The 20162-nt window shown below is 49.3% G+C and overlaps 1 protein-coding gene across 21 annotated transcripts; it reads left to right on the top strand.

Annotated features, from left to right (window-relative positions):
• Positions 1-771: 771 nt before the first annotated feature.
• Positions 772-9171, top strand: LOC123092042 (uncharacterized). 21 transcript variants are annotated; one of them, XM_044513702.1, is made up of 6 exons: positions 772-1670; positions 1782-1878; positions 2150-2211; positions 2298-6949; positions 7033-7864; positions 7955-9157. In XM_044513702.1, the coding sequence occupies exons 4-6, from the start codon at positions 6468-6470 to the stop codon at positions 8870-8872; spliced, it is 2232 nt and encodes a 743-aa protein (XP_044369637.1). In that variant the 5' UTR covers positions 772-1670; positions 1782-1878; positions 2150-2211; positions 2298-6467; the 3' UTR covers positions 8873-9157. The 21 variants fall into 21 exon arrangements, with proteins under 21 accessions (XP_044369637.1, XP_044369643.1, XP_044369642.1 ...); XM_044513708.1 differs by having other exon boundaries at positions 2295-6949; XM_044513707.1 differs by having other exon boundaries at positions 1782-1927.
• The last annotated feature ends 10991 nt before the right edge of the window (positions 9172-20162 follow it).

Genomic DNA, 20162 nt, shown 5'->3' with positions numbered 1-20162 from the left:
ACAAACACGATAAGATTCCATAAACCTGTACCAAGCATCTTTCAAATTTTCTCTTTGTTTTTGTTTCAAGTATAGAACTTCAAAGTCTGGTAACAAACAAGGAGCATTCAAACTAGCCATAGTGAAACAAGAACACAAATAGATCTAACGAGAAAACGACGAACGAAAAATAGGGCGAATAAAATGGCAATTTTTTATGAAGTGGGGGAGAGGAAAACGAGAGGCAAATGGGAAATAATGTAAATTGCGAGGAGATGAGATTTGTGATTAGGAGCCTGGTTGATGTTGAAGAACCTCCCCGGCAACGGCGCTAGAAATTCCTTTTGATGTCGCTTGAAGCTACGTCGGTATTTCCCCGAAGAGGAAGGGATGATGCAGCATAGCGGCAGTAGGTACTTCCCTTAGATATGAAACCAAGGTTATCGAACCAGTAGAAGAACCAACAAGACAACGTAAACAGCCCCGCACACAAATAACAACACCTCGCAACCCGACTGTTAAAGGGGTTGTCGATCCCTTTCGGGGTAAAAAGTGGTAGATAGAATAAATAGATCGCGGAACAAATAAATTGCAGGAAGATATTTTTGTATTTTTGGTATAAAAGATCTGAAAATAAATGCAAGGAAAAAAGTAGATCGCAAGGCAAATATGATGAAATAAAGGATGAACGGGTAGCTAGCAACAACAACAGTGTCCACGTCATCTGTGAATAGTGCACAGTTCACGATGGCACCGCAGGAGGGGAAAAGCAACACGATTGCCGATTGGGCGACCCTCTCTCTCCAGTAAAAATATCTGAACTTTCTCCCTCATCCCACCTCCCTCTCGGCCGCCTCGTCTTCTCCGCCTCCGCCTCCACCACAACCGATGGCTCCACGCCGGCTGTGAATAGTGCGAGCGAGCGGGGCGATAGGAAAAGAAGAGCGAGCCCTTCCCCCTCCCCCCTCCCTCAAGAACCCTAGCCGCTGCCTCCTCCTCCCGCCTCAGCCGCCTCCCCCCTCCCCTCCACCCCTCCCGCATCTCGTCCGCCCAGAGTGCGGGGGCGAGCTTCTCGACGACGGTGGCGCTGGCTCGAGGCCGGGGAGCGGCCGATGCGGCCCTCCTTCTCGACGACGGTGGCGCTGGCTCGAGGCCGGGGAGCGGCCGATGCGGCCCTCCTTCTCCGCCATCTCCGATTCTCTTGGCTGTTGTGATGGCAGCGCGGCGGAGCTCGTCGTCGACCGGCGGGCGGCACCAGGCGGCGGCGCGACCATTAGCATCGGCACCAGCGCACGAGGTCATGGGGCGTGAGGAGAGGGAGGGGATAGATGCATGGGGAGTAGGAGCCCGTGGTCATGGCGGCGCAACGGAGGTCGTGGCCGGGCCCTTGTCCCAACCTCAAGCCATTGGGGAGGTGAAGATGGTGATGGCGGCAGGAGAAGCGCGCGGAGCAGCAGAAACATCATCCCTCCTTGCCTTGTTCTTTTATCTCTTCCTAATAGTTTGTTGGTCGAATTTATAGGATTCTTAATCGACAGATCAGGAATCACCTCCCCATTCAGCTAAGCTGCATGTCTTTTGCTTATATTTTGTCCTTTCTTGTACTTACATCTCATGCTGTGTGGATTTCCTATGGCTCAAGTTTGTTGCTGCGCTCAGGTTTCAGCAATTGCTGCACCTGCAAATTTGGGGTTGAGTGTACAGTTTACTTTCAGTCAAAAGCTATGCTATTTTCAGCACACGATATTATATGTGGTCTTTGACAGATTTGATTGATTTTGGATGATGTACATGAATGACAGTGGACGGACAAGGATCGAGGGAATGTAGAAGCGGCTTCGTCAGCGTGTGTCGAGATTCTTAGCGAGCAGTTTCTTGGACAAGGATTGAAAAATTTAAGTATGTACTTATTCCTGTGTGCAGATTACCATGAATAAGACAACTGAAGGTTAATAATCTTCCTCTTATTTTGCATCCTTGATTAATTTATAGCATTCATAGTAATCCCACATGTATACAACTAATGTCTATTTGTTTGTTTCCACTGACATTTTCTTGCCGGCAAGAAACACTGACCTCAGGCATCTACAACTCATTGCCTTTGCTTTGTTGATTTATATAAAAAAGGAATTTCAGGCTGCCATTTATGTGAACATTTTTTCTGTTGCAGATTTGACCTGCTCGACAAAGTCCAATGAAAGAAGTATAATGTATCATTGATTATAGCTAAAGGTAAGGATCGTCTCTCGCCACAAGATATTATTTATGTTCTTTGACAAATTTGATTGATTTTGGGTGATGTGAATGGATGATAGCAGATGGACAAGGATTGAGGGAATGTAGAAGCGACTTTGTCATCGTGTGTCGAGGTTCTTAGCAAGCAGTTCCTCTGAGATGGTTTCAGGTCGCTGATTGTTTTCTACCCTATGCACACAAGATGTCTCTCCTTTTATAGAGTATTTAACCAAAAACTACCACATTTCACGGAAACGTGTCGAAAAACTACCACTTTACGATTTTGTGCGAAAAACTACCACTTTTTCCGTAATCCGTGGCAAAAAACTACCAAGTCGCGAAATCGCTCGCTTCGCCCGCGCTAAGCACAAAACTGACCGCTTGGGCCCACAAACCAGGTGCCAGCGTGCCCCCTCGGCCCGTCCGGGTCGGCCGCCCCGGTGTCGAACAGGGCGCCGCCGCCGCGGGGGGCTCTGTTGCTGCCGCTGCCGCTGCCGGTGCTCTGGCGCCGGTCGGCCTTCCTCGGGATGCGGCTGCCGTAGGAGGTGCCGAGGAGGCCCCAGCCATCCTCGTCGGAGAGATGCCAGCCGAAGCGCTCGGCCATCTCCTGGAGGACGCGCCCGGCGTGCCGGCGCCCGCGGCGGCCCCGAGCGGGCGGAGGAGGGGGATCCTGGCGAGATCCTGACCCCGGCCGACCTCGGCCGCTCGCGCCCCGCCGTGTTCGGCCGCGCCCGGCCTCCTCTTCCACGCCCTGCGGCTTGCTCTACGCGCGCACGCAATACGCCCGCTGCCGCACGCTCCCGCCAGCGTGCCGACGTGGACTCGCCGCAGCAGCAGCCGTTCCCGTCCGCCGGCGGCAAGCGGCTGGGGAAGGAGGAGGCCGGCGACGAGGAGGAGAAGGAGGCGGAGGACCCGATTGCTTTTTTGAAGAAAAACTAGGGATCCGATTGCATTTTTAGCCCGTTTATGTGTGGGGTCGGGCAGTCAGATTCGCGTTTAACCCAAGCAAAGCGAGTAGTTTTCGCACTTGGTAGTTTTTTGTCACGGATTAATAAAAAAGTGGTAGTTTTCGGGACAAAATCGTAAAGTGGTAGTTTTCTGTCACGTTTCCGCGAATTGTGGTAGTTTTTGGTTAAATACTCCCTTCTATAGTTACCGCTTGGATAGGATACATGGAGTTCATATTCTATCAGATTTTATCCCTGAGTAATTTGGTCCTAAAGATGTCAGGTTTAAGAATGTGCCACTTTAATGTCTGTTGTGCGGCCTCGGTTACACATAATTTGTTCCTAAAGATGTCATTTCAGAATGTGCCACTTTAATGTCTGTTGTGCGGCCTCTGTTACACATAATTGCACTTTTGTCCTTATGTCTTCGATTTTGCTTTCAGAGGTTCTTAGTGCTAGAAATATTATTGTTCCGGATTTTAGCTGTACTACTCATGCCACTCTTTTTTTCTTGCTTTGTAGCTGAAGGATTAGTGAGACTGTTTGGGCTGAATTCTGATTTTGTAGCACTTATTCCATGTGAGGCAGGTAGCATATTGATATCGTCCAGAAATAATAGTGTCATCTCAACTTCTAAATAAGAATCTAGCAGATGTGCCTACTGGTTTATGATGGCACCATAAATAATAGTGACATCTGTTTTGTATCTTGCTTGTAGTGTCCAGATTTCCAATTTTGTTGCTATATCTTTGGTGGTGAGTTGATATCGATTTATTAGTTCTAGAGACAAAAGAAATTTGAAAGCGTGAATTTTATCTAATCCATGTTGTGCTTCCAACTTTGAAGACTGGAGAAGATGTAATTCTGTTTGACCTCTCTTTCATTAATCCGTTAGGAAATATATATGATGTAGGAGAGTTACACTATCAAATGTTTGGAATACTTCTTCCATGTTGAGATGGGATGCATATAGTTAATGACATGCTTTTGAGTTCATATAGACAGTTCATCATAGAAAATGCACCGCACTGTATTTTCTTTATATATGAATTTAGAATACATCATTACTATTTTATCGATCATTCTTACTGGTTTCTAATCATGATATTTGGCATTCTCTTGCACAAGGATATTGTGGTATGGTAGTTCTTATTTTTTGTGAACCGATTCTATCGTGCTTCTACTTCTATGTGTTTGTTGATGATTGAACGGAGGTTAGATTAGATTATTGCCATGGTAGTTCTCATCTTCTTTATCTGAAGTAGTAAGTTTGTTTGATGTTTTCTAGCTTTCCTTCGATTTTGAAAATTCCCAGAGAATGTCCCATTGTCACTTCAAGGAGTAGCAGCTGATATTGGTGCTTCCACCTCCGCGTCATGCCCGGGCCGAACTGCCACACCCCCTAGTTCTCCACATTTTCTCTTTGGTGTTTTATACATTCAGTTATATCCTATCTTATCCAGTATGTCTCATATCTTAGTTGATTTGCAGTTTGTACTCTACTTTACAAACATTGCAGAAATATTCTACTAACAGCTTATTTTCTACTGTTTGGTTGTTTAAACTAAGAAATTAAATCTGGACCCGTACAAATCTTGAGTAAAATATATGCTAATTAGTTCCTCTTGTTTAATCTATTCTAGGATTGGGCACTACACATAGAGCTAAAAAGTTACATTGCCATTTTAAGTGCAAACAAACAGGTTAGGTGGTGTGTACCTTATTTCAGGATCAACAATCGGTGAATCGGATCTAAGGTTTGAGTTAGTACTGAGCATTGTGTATTCTAGATGGACTAATTGAGTGTGCTAATTGAACCATATTCATGGTGTTAGTCTGAAGTCAGATTATGCGATTCACTCGTATTAATGCCATTACTATTGGTACATTAGATGAATTGGGAGAGTTAAGTTATGGGCTTCTTGCCAATTACATGCCCACAAATTATACGTTGTGACAACTTTTCTCTTTATGACGAGCATGTGATGTCGTAACTTTCCTTTGGAGGACGTGGGGTCATTTTCTGTCTATTAAATATCTGCTTTGTGCTTTTGGAAGTGTCTAGCAGGGCCACAACTTATGAATGTAGTTGCAATAATGCACAAGAACTTCTTGTCATTAGTTAAGAAAATAAACTATGGGTCATTTTAACAACATCATTTCACCTTTTCAGTGTCAGCTAAGGTATTCTGGTTTCTTGAGATGGTTTGACTATTTGAGTTTCCATTGGTTACAGGTGTGTATGTCCCTGATGACATGTTGCCCAAAATCAACATTTGTAGCTTCTTTATATATGGCTTTCTCTCTTTCCATCATGAAGTTTAATTGATTTATATTCCAAATGGGCTTATTCTTACAATCCATTCCTTGCTAATTTAATTTTTATTTTGCCTTGCTGGTCTTGAATTTATACTTTTAACTTATTTCTGTGTGCTATGCTTCTTTGACTACATGTAATCCTCTTCTGTCCTTGGTTCAGATCAAATGTGGAGTCCACTTCTTTCCTTGGTTCAGATCAAATGTGGAGATGATGTTTTTTGTTCCGCTATGACTATTATTTTCACCTTGGTGACAGTCTCACAAATCCTCTTTCCTTTCTTTTGTTGATGTCTTGCCTCCTGTGTACTGATAGAGGCATATAACAGATGCATGTCTCGGATTAGAGAACTATGATTGTCCATCTATTTTATATTTTTCATTTACCTCTTACGAGTAGTTTCCCTAAGTAGAAAAAATGCATTTTTCAGCCATATTGCTTTATTATCCTTTTTTGTGGGAACAATACGAAGCCACACTATGGTGTGCTCTGTTCCCAATTTTACAAACTGGCAGGTTGCTGCTTGATTTTGTTTCTTTCAGATTTTTGTGTGCCTTTCTTCGTTAGAATGTTTCTCCTCAACGACCATATCGATATGGTTGGCGTTTGCAACTATGATTTTGGTTGAACTGTGCATGATCATCCCTCTATTCAAATTGTTGCTTCTCAAGGATATTTGCAAGAGAAAATTGCTTCTATACCATCGACAACCTCAGCAATGGCTCATTTGCCATCCAACAAAGCTCCGGTGCTTATATACCAGACACGAACAAATTCTATTGCTTTTTTGCCATTGCCGTTAGTCTGCCGTTAGATAGTGTCCGTTTTTCTTGTCAGATTTCCCACAAATTCCAAATTTACCCTTAGTTTAGAAAAAACAACAACTCACGCACGCACCCGACCCTCCCCATCCCACGACTCCACGCACCCCCCGACCATCCCCAATCCGCACGCACGCGCAACGCAACGCCGGCCTCCAGCGAGCCGCAATGGAGGAACCCCCGTCGGCGCCACCACAACCCCCACCGCCACTCCCCCACCCTCCTTCGGTGCCGCATCATGGTGGAATCGTCGCTGGCGCTTCCCCAGGTCTCTCGCCCACCGCATCTCTGATGCTATCTAGGTGGCGCTTCATGGCGGAACCGCCGCCAGCGCTTCCCCAGCCCTTGTCGCGCGGCCCCATCGCCGCCGCGCCTGTACCACCGCGTCTCACCACGTCTTCGATGGCCAACACATGGGGCCCAGCAGCACCAACCTCTCCGAGTGGCCATGTCGCCCAGAACCCTAGCATTGGGGATTCCAGCGAGGTGGAGAGTGGGGCAGTGGCGCCGACGGCCGAGGCCCTCCCCAAGATCAACTCCTTTGTGGGCGCACTTGCAGCAGCCCATCTGCCCCAGAATTCCATGCCCGACGAGGAGGACGGCATAGCTGATGAATGTGGCTCGACCTCTCTCTCTGCTATTTGCGCTAGGTAATTTCTCGGGCTCTCTATCCCTTTTTGCTGCAGTTTTTGGTAGTAGAATGCACAATTGACATGGTTTGCATCATCCACAGGATGATCCAGTCTTGTAGCTATACAGTAGAGGTGAAGGTTTGTGGCAGTGGAACCAAAATCACTGGGGATTCGATATTTAGTTGGCAGATTATTGAGGGTAGTAGGACAAGTATGAAGGATTTGCTGGCTTGTATTGCTGGAAATTTTGCTTTATGCTCAGAGGATAATATATTTCTTGAGTACTTTGATTCCATTAGTGGCAAAAATATCTCTGTGTCAAATGATGAAGAATGCATGAAAATGTTTGCCTGTTTTGATCAGAATAGGAGTGGCCATTTGATCATCAAATATTCCGAGAGAAATGATAATGTTGATGTTCCATGTACTCCTTCGAACCAAACACCATCTATAGCACTGCCTAGTCAACCAAGTAGTGTCATTGATGAAGCTAGTGTATGCCTAACAGATACATATCTTGACAATCCGCATGAAGAATATGAACATGTTGGTGTAGATGAGGAGGACCAGTACTCAATTGGCAGTGTTGGTTCCGATAGTGATGATGAGGTCAAAGAAAAAGATATACCAAATAATGATTATGTTGAGGATAGCAGTGATGATGAGGAATGGGTTGCAGAAGATGCTAGACCGGATGCTATTCCAGAAAATGCTTATGACAAAGAAAACCCGCCAATGCATGTTGGCGCAAAGTACCCTAACATTGAAGAGTTTAGGTTGGCAATTGCTACATATGCTGTAAAGAAAGAGTTCGAATTCAAGGTTGAAAAAAGTGAACCTACTCGATTCAGGGCTTATTGTCGCCGGGCAAAGAAGACGGATTGTAAATGGAGAATTCATGTTGGGAGGTTGGATGACCAAGAAACTATGGAGGTGTGTTAGTCGCATAATTTTGTTGAGTGATCTTTTGTTATAAAATGGAGTTGACTGACACTAGTTTTTTCCATTGTTTATTTAATGCAGGTCAAAGTTCATGTGCAGGAGCACACTTGTTCTAGCGCAAAGAAGAAAAAGAAGCAGAAAAATGCTTCAAAGGCATGGGTGTGTGAGAAAGTCATGGACTGGGTAAAAGAAGATCCTAGTGTTCGGCCGATGGAGTTACGGAGGAGGCTACATGACAAGTACAAGATCAACGTCCAATACATGAAAGTATTCCGTGGCAAAGGGCTAGCAATGGCTAAGTTGTTTGGTAACTGGGATGATTCTTTTGACAAGCAATATGCTTGGAAAGCTGAGGTTGAGAAGAGGTCTCCTGGAAGCATAGTTGCGATTGACCACATGGAGTATGATCAGAAAAAATATTTCATACGGATGTTTGTTGGGCTGAAGCCTTTGTGCGATGGATTCTTGGCTGGCTGCAGACCTTACTTGGCAATAGATAGCACTCATTTGACAGGCAAGTACAGAGGCCAATTAGCTACTGCTTGTGCCGTTGATGGGCACAATTGGTTGTATCCTGTAGTCTATGGAGTTATTGACTCAGAAACTACTGAAAGTTGGGTGTGGTTTTTGGAGAAGCTTCGTGATGCTATTGGCTCTCCCCCTGGTCTAGCTATATGTTCAGATGCGGGAAAAGGGATTGACACTGCAATCGAACAGGTCTTTGGGTATGCAGAACATAGAGAATGCATGCGACATTTGGTTGTGAACTTCAAGAAAAAGTTTCATGGTAAAGTTTTTGATGATCATTTGTGGCCGGCTGCTTATTCATGGACTCCTCGAGGGTTTGACTATCACATGGCAGCCGTAGAGGAGAAAAAGGCTACTGCAATAGCATATTTAAACAAGTACCACAGCAGGCTATGGTCAAGGAGCAAATATTCAACCTCCTCAAAAGTGGATTATGTGACAAATAATTTGGCCGAGTGTTTCAACAACTAGATCCGCAAGCACAAAGGTCTCATGTTGTTTCAGCTCATGGACAAGATCGGGAGAAAGATTACTGTCAAATTTGAGAAGAGGAGAAGGGTAGCTAGAAAATTTCAAGGTCGACGTATACTTCCAAGTGTCATGAAGGAGTTGAATGACATAAGCAGGGGGCTGGACATTGAATATGAGAGAATAAATGACATGATTGCAGAGGTGAGTGAGAGTGTTGCACTAGGTGGCAAGTGCCACGTCACTGATCTAGTTTTGGTATGAAATAGTTTTGAGTTTGGCTTTGTGATCCCTCTATGTAATCGAGTTCGTGAGCTATATAATAAAGATTAGTGTTGACTTAAGGGCCTTGCTATCTTGCTACGATCTTAAGTGCATAAAAGAATAAAAAGAATAAAAGAGTTCATATTGATCTTATGGATAGTAATGACTTCACATATAAAGAGTATGAGGCTTAAAAGTTATTGAGAGTTGGCAAACATAGTTTTGATCATCGATGCAATTAATAGGAAGTAATAAAGAAAGAGAGGTTCTTACATATAAATATACTATCTTGGACATCTTTTATGATTGTGAGCACTCATTAAAGTATGACATGCTAAAGAGTTGGTGTTGGACAAGGAAGACAATGTAATGGTTTATGTTTTCTCACATCTCAGTTAAAGTATATTGTCATGGATCATTCAAACATGTTAAGCTTGCCTTTCCCCCTCATGCTAGCGAAATTCCTTGCACCAAGTAGAGATACTACTTGTGCTTCCAAATATTCTTAAACCCAGTTTTGCCATGAGAGTCTACCATACCTACCTATGGATTGAGTAAGATCCTTCAAGTAAGTTGTCATATTGCAACCAATAAAAATTGCTCTCTAAATATGTATGACTTATTAGTGTGGAGAAAATAAGCTGTATATGATCGTGTGATATGGAAGTAATAAAAGCGACGGACTGCATAATAAAGGTTCATATCACAAGTGGCAATATAAAGTGACGTTCTTTTGCATTAAGATTTCGTGCATCCAACCAAAAAGCACATGACAATCTCTACTTCCCTCTACGAAGGGCCTATCTTTTACATTATGCAAGAGTCAAGGTGATCTTCACCTTTCCCTTTTTATTTTTATCCTTTGGCAAGCACCTCGTGCTGGAAAGATCCTGATATATATATCCAATTGGATGTAAGTTAGCATGAACTATTATTGTTGACATTACCCTTGAGGTAAAACATTGGGAGGCAACACTATAAGCCCCTATCTTTCTCTGTGTCCGATTAAAACTCCATAACCATAAGTATTGCATGAGTGTTAGCAATTGTGAAAGACTAAATGATAGTTGAGTATGTGGACTTGCTGAAAAGCTCTTATGTTGAGTCTTTCCTATGTTACGATAACTTGCAATTGCTTCAATGACTAAGATTATAGTTTGTTAGTTCTGAATGAAGTTTCGGAACCATACTTGATATTGTGAATAGATTGTTACTTGAGCATAAGAAATCATATGACAATATATATATATATATATGTTGTTGTTATAAGAATGATCATGATGCCCCCATGTCCGTATTTTATTTTTATCGACACCTCTATCTCTAAACATGTGGACATATTTTTCGATATCGGCTTCCGCTTGAGGAAAAGCGAGGTCTAAGCTTGGGGGAGTTGATACGTCCAGTATGCATCATGCTTTTATATCGATATTTATTGCATTATGGGTTGTTATTACACGTTATGTCACAATACTTAAGGCTATTCTCTCTTATTTTACAAGGTTTATCATGAAGAGGGAGAATACCGGGAGCTGGGATTCTGGGCTGGAAAAGGAGCATATATTGGAAACCTATTCTACACAGCTCCAAAAGTCCTGAAACTCCACGAAAGTCATTTTTGGAATTAATAAGAATGATTGAGCGAAAGAAGTACCAGAGGGGGCCCATGCCCTGTAAGGGTGGGTGCACCCCATGCCTCGTGGGCCCCCTGGTGGCCCTCCGGTGCCCCTCTTCTGCTATATGAAGTCTTTTACCCTGAAAAAAATCATAAGAAAGCTTACGGGACAAAACTCCACCGCCACGAGGCGGAACCAATCTAGGGCTCCGGCGGAGCTGTTCTGTCAGGGAAACTTCCCTCCGGGAGGGGGAAATCATAACCATCATCATCACCAACGATCCTCCCATCGGGAGGGGGTCAATTTCCATCAACATCTTCACCAGCACCATCTCCTCTCAAACCCTAGTTCATCTCTTGCATCCAATCTTTGTACCAAAACCTTAGATTGGTACCTGTGGGTTGCTAGTAGTGTTTATTACTCCTTGTAGTTGATGCTAGTTGGTTTATCTGGTGGAATATTATTAGTTCAGGTCCTTAATGCATATTAATACTCCTTTGATCATGAACATGAGTATGCTTTGTGAGTAGTTACGTTTGTTCCTGAGGACATGGGTGAAGTCATGCTATTAGTAGTCATGTGAATTTGGTATTCATTCGATATTTTGATGAGATGTATGTTGTCTCTCCTCTAGTGGTGTTATGTGAACATCGACTACATGACACTTCACCATTATTTGGGCCTAGAGGAAGGCATTGTGAAGTAATAAGTAGATGATGGGTTGCTAGAGTGACAGAAGCTTAAACCCTAGTTTATAAGTTGCTTCGTAACGGGCTGATTTGGATCCATATGTTTCATGCTGTGGTTAGGTTTGCCTTAATACTTCTTTTGTAGTTGCGGATGCTTGCAATAAGTGTTAATCATAAGTGGGATGCTTGTCCAAGAAACGACAGCACCCAAGCACCGGTCCACCCACATATCAAATTATCAAAGTAATGAACGCGAATCATATGAGCGTGATGAAAACTAGCTTATTTACTTTTATTGCTTGTCCTTTGCCATGTGTCCTCGGGAGCGCTTTTCTCATCATAAGAATTTGTCCAGGCTTGTCCTTTCCTACAAAAAGGATTGTGCCACCTTGCTGCACCTTATTTACTTTTATTGCTTGTTACCCGTTACAAATTATCCTATCACAAAACTATCTGTTACCTACAATTTCATTGCTTGCAGAGAATACCTTACTGAAAACTGCTTGTCATTTCCTTCTGCTCCTCGTTGGGTTCGACACTCTTACTTATCGAAAGGACTATGATTGATCCCCTATACTTGTGGGTCATCAACTCCCAGTTGAGTCAAGTGGTTATGGTACCCAGACATTTTGAGTATGTGTTCACTGAAAGAACTATTCTCCTCCATTATGCAGCTGTAGAACTTGTTGGAGACTTCATATCTCTCAACTGGGGCATTTGCTTGAAATATTAACTTCAACTCTTGGGACATCTCATTTGCTCCATGACGTTCAAAACGTCTTTGAAGTCCCGATTCTAAGCCATAAAGCATTGTCGGATATCAGGTTCCGGCAAAACCCTTAAGGTTCGAACTCTGGGGTGCGCACGAAGATCTTCTCCCTACTAATCCACGCCCCAAAACCTTGCCGTGAATCTAAGCTAGCATGATGAAAAACACAAGGGACACGAGGTTTATACTGGTTCGGGCCACCGTTGTGGTGTAATACCCTAATCCAGTGAGCGGTATGGTGGATTGCCTCTAGGCTGATGATGAACAGTACAGAGGAAGAACAGCCTCGCGAGGGGTGTTCTTGAGCTGGTGCGGTGTTCTACTAGGGCTGGGATTTGATCCGATTCATCCCCTTCTATTGTGCTGGCTATCTCTATTTATAGAGGCCCTGGTCCTCTTCCCAAATATTTAGTGGGAAGGGAGCCAACAATGGCCAAATTGAAGCGGGACAGCTAGTACAAGCTGTACTGACTAAAGGTGGTCTTTGACTGCCAAAGGCACTGGTGATGACGCCGTCTTGGGCTCCATGGTGATCTCCGTCCTGCCGCTCTGCTTGTCTTGGTCTCATTGAGCCAATATGGAAACCTTTTCCTGATGCCTCGGTACTCCGCGCATACGCTTGCCCCCTTTGCACCAAAGAGGAAACGAGGACACTACGCTGGCTGGCGCCCGCCTGGTCTTGATCGTCATGGCTTGCGTCACGAGCACCTTGTGAGGTACACCTTGCCTTGATCTCTCCACCTCCTCGCGAGCCGGCCTGGTGAGGCCGCCCTTGAGGAAGCCTTGTGTTGTTCGCCCCGCGAGGCTTGGCCCCTCGTGAGGGTCTTGAACTTGGGTTAATGAAGACGGGTCGTACTGGGCCACTGCTCGAGCCACGCCGGAGGCCGCAGGCAGGCAAGTCAGGGGACCCCCATTCCCAGAACTCCGACAATAGCCCCCATGCCCAAGGCACGCTCGGACTTACCTTAGCAGCGAACCCAAAGAACAAGTGCGGAGCGCCACGGGCCCCAACGGACTGCGGCCTTGGTCGCCACATGAAGGTTGATTGGACGTGGGCGTCTCCGCTTCCTCACGCTCCCCCAATAACCGCCTGGCTAGGCGGCCATGAAGCTTTACACAGTTATTCCCCTTCCCTGCCCGCGTGCTTCCTGTTTGCCTTTCTCCCTCGAATCTCTGTTTTCCGCTTCCAATCTGACATGGGCTCTGTCCCGCTCCATCGCCATGGCGCCAACTAGCAAAGAGAAAGGGAAGAAGCCCGCGTTCTCATCCAGCTCACCTCTGGCAATCGAGCCTGCCGTCGGCCGATCGCTGGTGATCAATCTGGAAGCCTTGGAAAAGGTCCGCCCCGCACTCGCCACCATCTTCAACGAGTGCGGAAAGACGACATCTTGGCCTGCGTTCCATGCCTCCGGCGACAGGATCATCACAGAGGTTCGATTCTTCACCGACGCCCTGTGGGATCGCCTGGTTCCTCCTTTCTCCGCCTTTTTCAATGCGGTGCTTTCCCACTACCAGATCCATATGATGCATATTGATCCTCAATCCGTTACCCTTCTTGCTATCTTCGCCTTCGTCTGCAAAGCCATGGTGGGCATTGCTCCTTCCGTTTCCCTCTTGCGTCACTTCTTCTCCTTGCGCCTGACCGACCCCCTGTAGTGCTCGGGGTGCGTGAGCTTCCAGGCTGTGGCAGAGACGGCCACCTCGGGGATAGATTTTAGCCTTTCACCTTCCATGAGTAGGTTCCGGACGCGATGGTTGTATGTGGATGTTGGAGTGCCCAGCCCCCTGCTCTCGCATCCGACATTGCCCGCTATCCCCAATTCGGGCTGGGGCCACGAGAGGCTCGTGATCCCCCGGTTTTCCTTCGTCTGGCGCCGACTAGGAAGGTTGAGAGCGCTCGGCGTGACAGCGCCCCAGGTGATGAAGGAGTTCCTCCAGTGTCGCATTGCTCCTCTTTAGCGCCACTCCCGGCCGATCTGGGCCCTGACTGGGTATCAGGACCGCATGAGGCTCCAGGATACGGAGCTGGCGCCTGAAATGCTGAAGAGGGTGCTGGACGTCTTGACAGGCGACCCCTCGCCGGGCGATATCCGGCAATGGGGGCAGCCTCCTGTATCTCTGCTCGGCGGAGCTGAGTTTGCGAGGCAGATGCCTCTCTTCGACGAATGGGGGTTGCACCCGGCCGGCCTCGTGGGGCCTCACGAGAATCCCATCGCCGTGGCTCCCTTCCCGGTCGCCAACACTGATCTTGCCTCAGGAGGGGGTGCAGGGAGGCAAGCATCGCTGGAGGCAGGAGGCTCTGGTGTCGAGATGCCGATGTCGTGTAGAGCACCCGAGGCGTCGTCCTCAGGAGCTCGTGAAGCCTGTCCTGAGGCGGTCGTTGATGAGGGGGCGCAACCTGCAGCTCCTGAGGCTGAAGCTCCCGAGGCCTCGGCAAGCCACGAAGGAGCGGTACCTGACCGCTCCTCTCAGCTTGGTGCCCCTAAGGCAGGCTGCCTAGGCGCTTCTTCGTCTACGCCACGCGCCGGCCCTCACACTGAGAGCTTGGGTCGGTTACGCATAGACTTCGACGCCTTACGCAAGAGGAAAGAGTCTTCGAGTGGCAGCGAGCGCCCCTGCCGACCGTTGAAGCATAGGAAGTACTTCACCATGGATGAGTAAGTACCTCATTCTTGTAATTCCTCAATCGCTGGTCCCTTTCCCAACTGTGGCCCTTCAGGATCCCTCCTTCCAAGCTCACAGAGTCTGCCAAGAAGCAACTTCCTCCGGCCTCGCCTCCATTGCTGACCTTGAGCGTGCCAAGCTTGCCTACTGCCCCTGGCGTGAATTCGACCGGAGAAGCAAGCTGACCCGCATGGTGCCTGGAGCCCGTGCCCTTGTTGCCTTTCCTTCGCGACCTCGCCCGGGGAGTGACCAGCCTGCCCCAGGCTCCTCCTCTGATCATGGACGGCAAATGGTTGAAGTCGGTCCTTGGATCTTCTTCTGGGGATGGATCTGCACCAGCCCGGGTCACTTGCGGAGCCCGTCCGTCAATCGTGGGGTGCCAGCCCCTAGCCCCCTGCCAAGAGGGAGCGAACTGCTTTAGGGCCCGCTGCTAGCGCCAGCGACGGAGGGCGACATCGACGATGTGCTCAAGCGAGCTCTGGAGCACAACGTCATCCGCCAAGAGTTCCTCCAGAAGTCGATGGATGCGATGGGCCAGCTTGGTGGTGAGCTTGCGGACGCGGACGCGTGTCTTGAAGCCGAGGGCCTGTGGATGATTGAGGAGCGGTGCAAGCTGAAGGTGGCGGTCAACCTTGCGTGTCACCAGCGCGAGCTTGACAACGCGAAGGCCGAAGTATCCCTTGAGGCCTCGTGAAAGGCCTACTCGCGAGCTATTGAGGAGGCTCGGGAGGCAGACCAACGGGACAAGATTGCCGAGAAGCGCATGTCGGAGCTCCAAGCCTGGAGCACTTCCCTGGAGCAACAAGTGGAGCTGCACCGGGCCGCCCTTGCATCGCTGAAGGGGACGCCCGCCGAGGAGGTGGAGCTCCGGAGGTGTGAGGAAGCGCTGACGCTAGAGGTTGCCGAGCGGAATCTCGACCTTGAGGGGTTGGAGACAAGGGAGCGTCAGGTTACCCAGGCGGAGGATGACGTTGGCGCGCGGGAGGCTCGAATCCAAGAAGAGGTCGACCGCCGCGTGGTGGAAGCTAGCGCGGGTCTTGTGCATGAGTATGACGAGAGGCTGGAGCTGACTGAAGCCGAGGCTGCACGCAGGACTGCCGCCCTCAGTTCCAAGCTTACTGAGGCTACGCAGCGCGCGGAGGCCACCGTAGTCGCCCTGGTCTCGGCGCGGACTGAGTTGGCTTCCTCCCGTGATGAGCTGCTTCTTCTTCAACGGCGGGTTGATGACGCTGAGTCCGTTGCGCGGCAGAATAGGAAAGAAATTCTCCAGCGGCAGACACTGGAGCATGTGCACGGCCCCATGCTCCAAGCGCTCAGGGACAGGGCCAACGCAGCCCTAGGCAATATCTGTGATGCGAACGCTCCGCAACCCCATGTGACCAACTATGTCGGTCATCTCCAGTTCTTCACTGACGTGGTGACACATCTGGAGAATCGCTCTTAGAGAGCATAACATCTTGTCGAGGAGAGGAGCCGCAGCCTTCTCGGGCGCGCATTCTCCCGTGTCTTCAGCCATCTTCAGGATAGAGATCCCCACTTTGACTTCGATACCGTCATTGCTCCGGTGCCTGTGGCCATTCGAGGCGACCTGGCGCGGTGGGTGGAGGACAATGTGGATGCACTTGTCAGGGCCTTCGCTTCTGATGATGAAGGAGTGGTAGTTGCTGCGGACGAAGGTGATGTGGTGAATGGCGGCAAAGAAGGCATTGATGACGGCGATGGCGATGCTAGTGACAGTGACAGCAGCACTAGTGATGCCTCCGGAGGCGACCAAGAGGATGTGGTGAGCGATATGTCTGACTAATCCTGTATCCCCATGTTGTTTATCCTACACACAAAAAGCTCGAGCGTGGCTCTGAAGGTTGTAAGAGCATTTTTGGGAGGGGAAGCCCCTCATGTAAGAAAGATCGTTGTCCACACGTTTTTAGGAACGACGCTGAATGCGCGCCCGCGTGATGTTACGGGCCCTGTGACAGGTTAGTTTGCTATGGTTTACCTTTAGCCCGGGTGAGCCTTGGGTAGGACCGCGGTGCTGTGATTCTCCGAGGGCCCTCTGGGGGGACCTGCTGACCATGTGGCAAGAGCCTCATGAGAGCAAGTGCCAGCTGCGGGACGGCATGCGCGACTGTGCTGATCCCAGCCCCACCCGCGAGTGGCTCACAAGGGGGAGGCAGCTAGTGCGAATTCCAACTAGGGCAAAAACCAGAACACGAGAAATCACGCGAACAAGACAAGACACCTCTCCCCGCATACGCAAACACAAATTCAACTTCAACTTAAATCCGAAGCGAGGAAGCTCGACCACATAAAAGAAGGCAAAAAACAAAAGGCCGCGTCCGGCACCTAGTCTAGTCTTCGACGTGTTCTCACCAATATTACATGAGAGTGTCACGGGCGGCGAGCTTCACAGGCATTGGGCCTTCTTCACAGGTACCGGCCTTACTTCATATCGCCAGTGTAGGGCCCCGCCTTGCGCCACCCTTGACCACCATTGACGGTGACCGGAAACCAAGGACGACGCCAATGGGTTAAAGGGGACGCCAGCGGTTCCCCCGACAACCACGGGTCCTCTGCCGAGGGAAGGCTTTGCAGCACCTCCCCGGCAGAGGGCCTACCTCCGGGAAATGCCTTGCTCCATGCGTCGTGGGAAGGGGCCTGGCTCCTGGCCCCTCTGTTGCAGCCCCCAGTGCGCCCCTCCTGGCGGAACGGAGGCTGCTGAGCTGGGGAAGCCTTCTGCTAAAGTGACCTGAACTTCCTGCGACCCATGGTTAGCATAAGCTTGCTCCTGAGGAATTAGCGGTACCTGATAGCTACTGCCATTAGCACGGTTGGTGAGGCTTCCTTGAGGCTTCTGAAAAGGCTCGGCTTCTAGCGTCTCTTCCTCCTAGCATGGCCCAAGGAACGAGCCATGGTCGTCTTCCAGTGGGTATTCTCGATCCACCATGTGGGGTACGTAAGCCTCTCAGGTCGCGGGCCCGAAGGCTTCGCCGTAGTGATCCATGCTCCATGCGGCTTGGCCCGAAGCGCCGTCTTGGGGGTGATAGGGCGGCGGCCCGCCCGGGTCGTAGGCGGCGATGCGCATGCTCTCGCTCACCGGGAGTGGTGCTGGAGAAAATAGACGCCCCGCGCTGATGGTTGAGCTAGTGTTGATGAAGCCTTTGGGTACGCCTGAGGGCGCACAGGCGCGAATGGGCCCGCCTTATGATCCGCCCGGGGCCTGGGGTGGAAGTCGGACACAAAAAGGGGGCGCCGATGAACCTGCGGCATCCAGGAGCTCGGCGACACGCTCCAGCAGCACGTCATGGCCGCTCTCTTGCAGCCTGCACCGCAGCAGCTCCCGAGCCACCGTGAGCGTGACCCTCATGTTCACTTGTTCCCGCCAAGTGTGCGGCGCTGTGGCGGCGGCGTGGCTTGAGGCCCTTGCTGCGGATCGCACCTGCTGCGGAGTGAGGGCGGGAGACGCTTCACCACGTCACCCGCGCCCCACACTGTTCTGCAGAACGCGGGCTGCCTAAGGCGCGGGGTTGAGGTCACCTTGGGCAGGCGGCGCGACACGGGCAGGCCATGCCGCCCAGCGGTCGGCGTCGTCCGTCAGGTCGTTAGACATGGATGCGACGAAGCAGTGGAACGCAGATCAGCGGAAAGAGGAATTCGGCGCACTCCTACCTGGGGTGCCAAATGTCAGATATCGAGTTCCGGCATAACCCTTAGGGTTCGAACTCTGGGGTGCGCACGAAGATCTTCTCGCTATCGATCTACACCCCAAAACCTCACCGTGAATCTAAGCTAGCACGATGAACAACACAAGGGACACAAGGTTTATACTGGTTCGGGCCACCGTTGTGGTGTAATACCCTAATCTAGTGTGTGGCATGGAGGATTGCCTCTGGGGCTGATGATGAAAGTACAGAGGAAGAACAGCCTCACGAGGGGTGTTCTTGAGCTGGTGCGGTGTTCTACTAGGGCAAGGATTCGATCTGATTCATCCCTTTCTACTGTGGTGGCTATCTCTATTTATAGAGGCCTTGGCCCTCTTCCCAAATATTGAGCGGGAAGGGAGCCAACAATGGCCATTTTGCAGGGGGACAGCTAGTAAAAGCTGTCCTGACTAAAGGTGGTCTTCGACTGCCAAAGGCACTGGTGATGACGCCGTCTTGGGCTCCATGGTGATCTCCATCCTGGCACTCTACTGGTCTTGGTCTCGTTGTGCCGATATGGAAACCTTTGTCTGACGCCTCGGTACTCCGCGCCTGCACTTGCCCCCTTTGCACCAAAGAGGAAACAAGGACACTGCGCTGGCTGGCGCCCGCCTGGTCTTGATCGTCATGGCTTGCGTCACAAGCACCTCGCGAGGTACTCCTTGCCTTGATCTCTCCGCCTCCCCGCGAGCCTGCCTGGTGAGGCCGCCCATGACGAAGCCTTGTGTCGTCCGCCCCGTGAGGCTTGGCCTGTAACGCCCCGGATACAACTTTCCATATTCATAACTCTAACTCTTGCCTTTTCCGGAGATGCGATATTTTATTTCCTCCGTGGTTGGGTTTTGTCTGTTGTTTTGCATTTTGTTCTTGTCATGCATCTCGTCTCATGTCATCATTCGCATTGCATCGGCATCATTTTCATAAAACTTGCATCCGCTCGTAGTTGCCGCGTCCCCCCCTTCCTTGCTTTCGTTGACCGTTTCTAGACCAACCTTGTTCTTCGTTTTCCCTCTTGCCTAAACCGAAGTCTCTTGGTATAGTGCACCGACCCCCTCTTTGCACAACCACCAACCCCCTCTTGCGCGCATACGAAAACTTACCCAAACCCGAACCGGTCTGTCATTTCTGATGGATCGGGATCATCCCCTAACATCTATAAAATATCTCCCTTTCCTTATTTGGATTCCCTAGCCTATTTTTCTCGACCGCCCGATTTCGATCGGACGTACCGGTTTAACTTCTACCCTAACCACCACCTTGTATAAAAAACCAATGCTATAAATATCAGTCCAAACCCTAGGCTAGGCAATCCCATCAATCATTTCCTCCCCGCCGCCGCAAAAAAACCTCCACCTTATCTCCTCTTCGTTTTCCCCTCGGGATCACCAGTGAGCCAATCACCAGCCTCATCCTTCCATCGATCCAATCCAACCAGCAGCAGCCACCCTCCTCGGAATCCCCCTCGATCAAATCCATCCATCCAGCCCGCAGCAGTGCCTCCCCTCGGTGGCTCGATCCCCTGCTCATGCTCGAGCCCTCTGCCCCGAGCTCCTCCCATGGCGCCCTCGTTCACGAGCATCATCGCGCCCCAGG

The sequence above is a fragment of the Triticum aestivum genome, chromosome 4B (genome assembly GCF_018294505.1).
Source record: "Triticum aestivum cultivar Chinese Spring chromosome 4B, IWGSC CS RefSeq v2.1, whole genome shotgun sequence".
NCBI lineage: Eukaryota > Viridiplantae > Streptophyta > Magnoliopsida > Poales > Poaceae > Triticum > Triticum aestivum.
This window is presented reverse-complemented; position numbering and strand designations above follow the sequence as displayed.

Excerpts from the sequence above, each read along its gene's own strand:
- LOC123092042 (XM_044513702.1), top strand. The coding sequence starts at position 6,468 with ATGGAGGAACCCCCGTCGGCGCCACCACAACCCCCACCGCCACTCCCC. Across the intron at positions 6,950-7,032 it reads CTCTCTGCTATTTGCGCTAG|GATGATCCAGTCTTGTAGCT; the intron begins GTAATTTCTCGG and ends CATCATCCACAG. Across the intron at positions 7,865-7,954 it reads ATGACCAAGAAACTATGGAG|GTCAAAGTTCATGTGCAGGA; the intron begins GTGTGTTAGTCG and ends TATTTAATGCAG.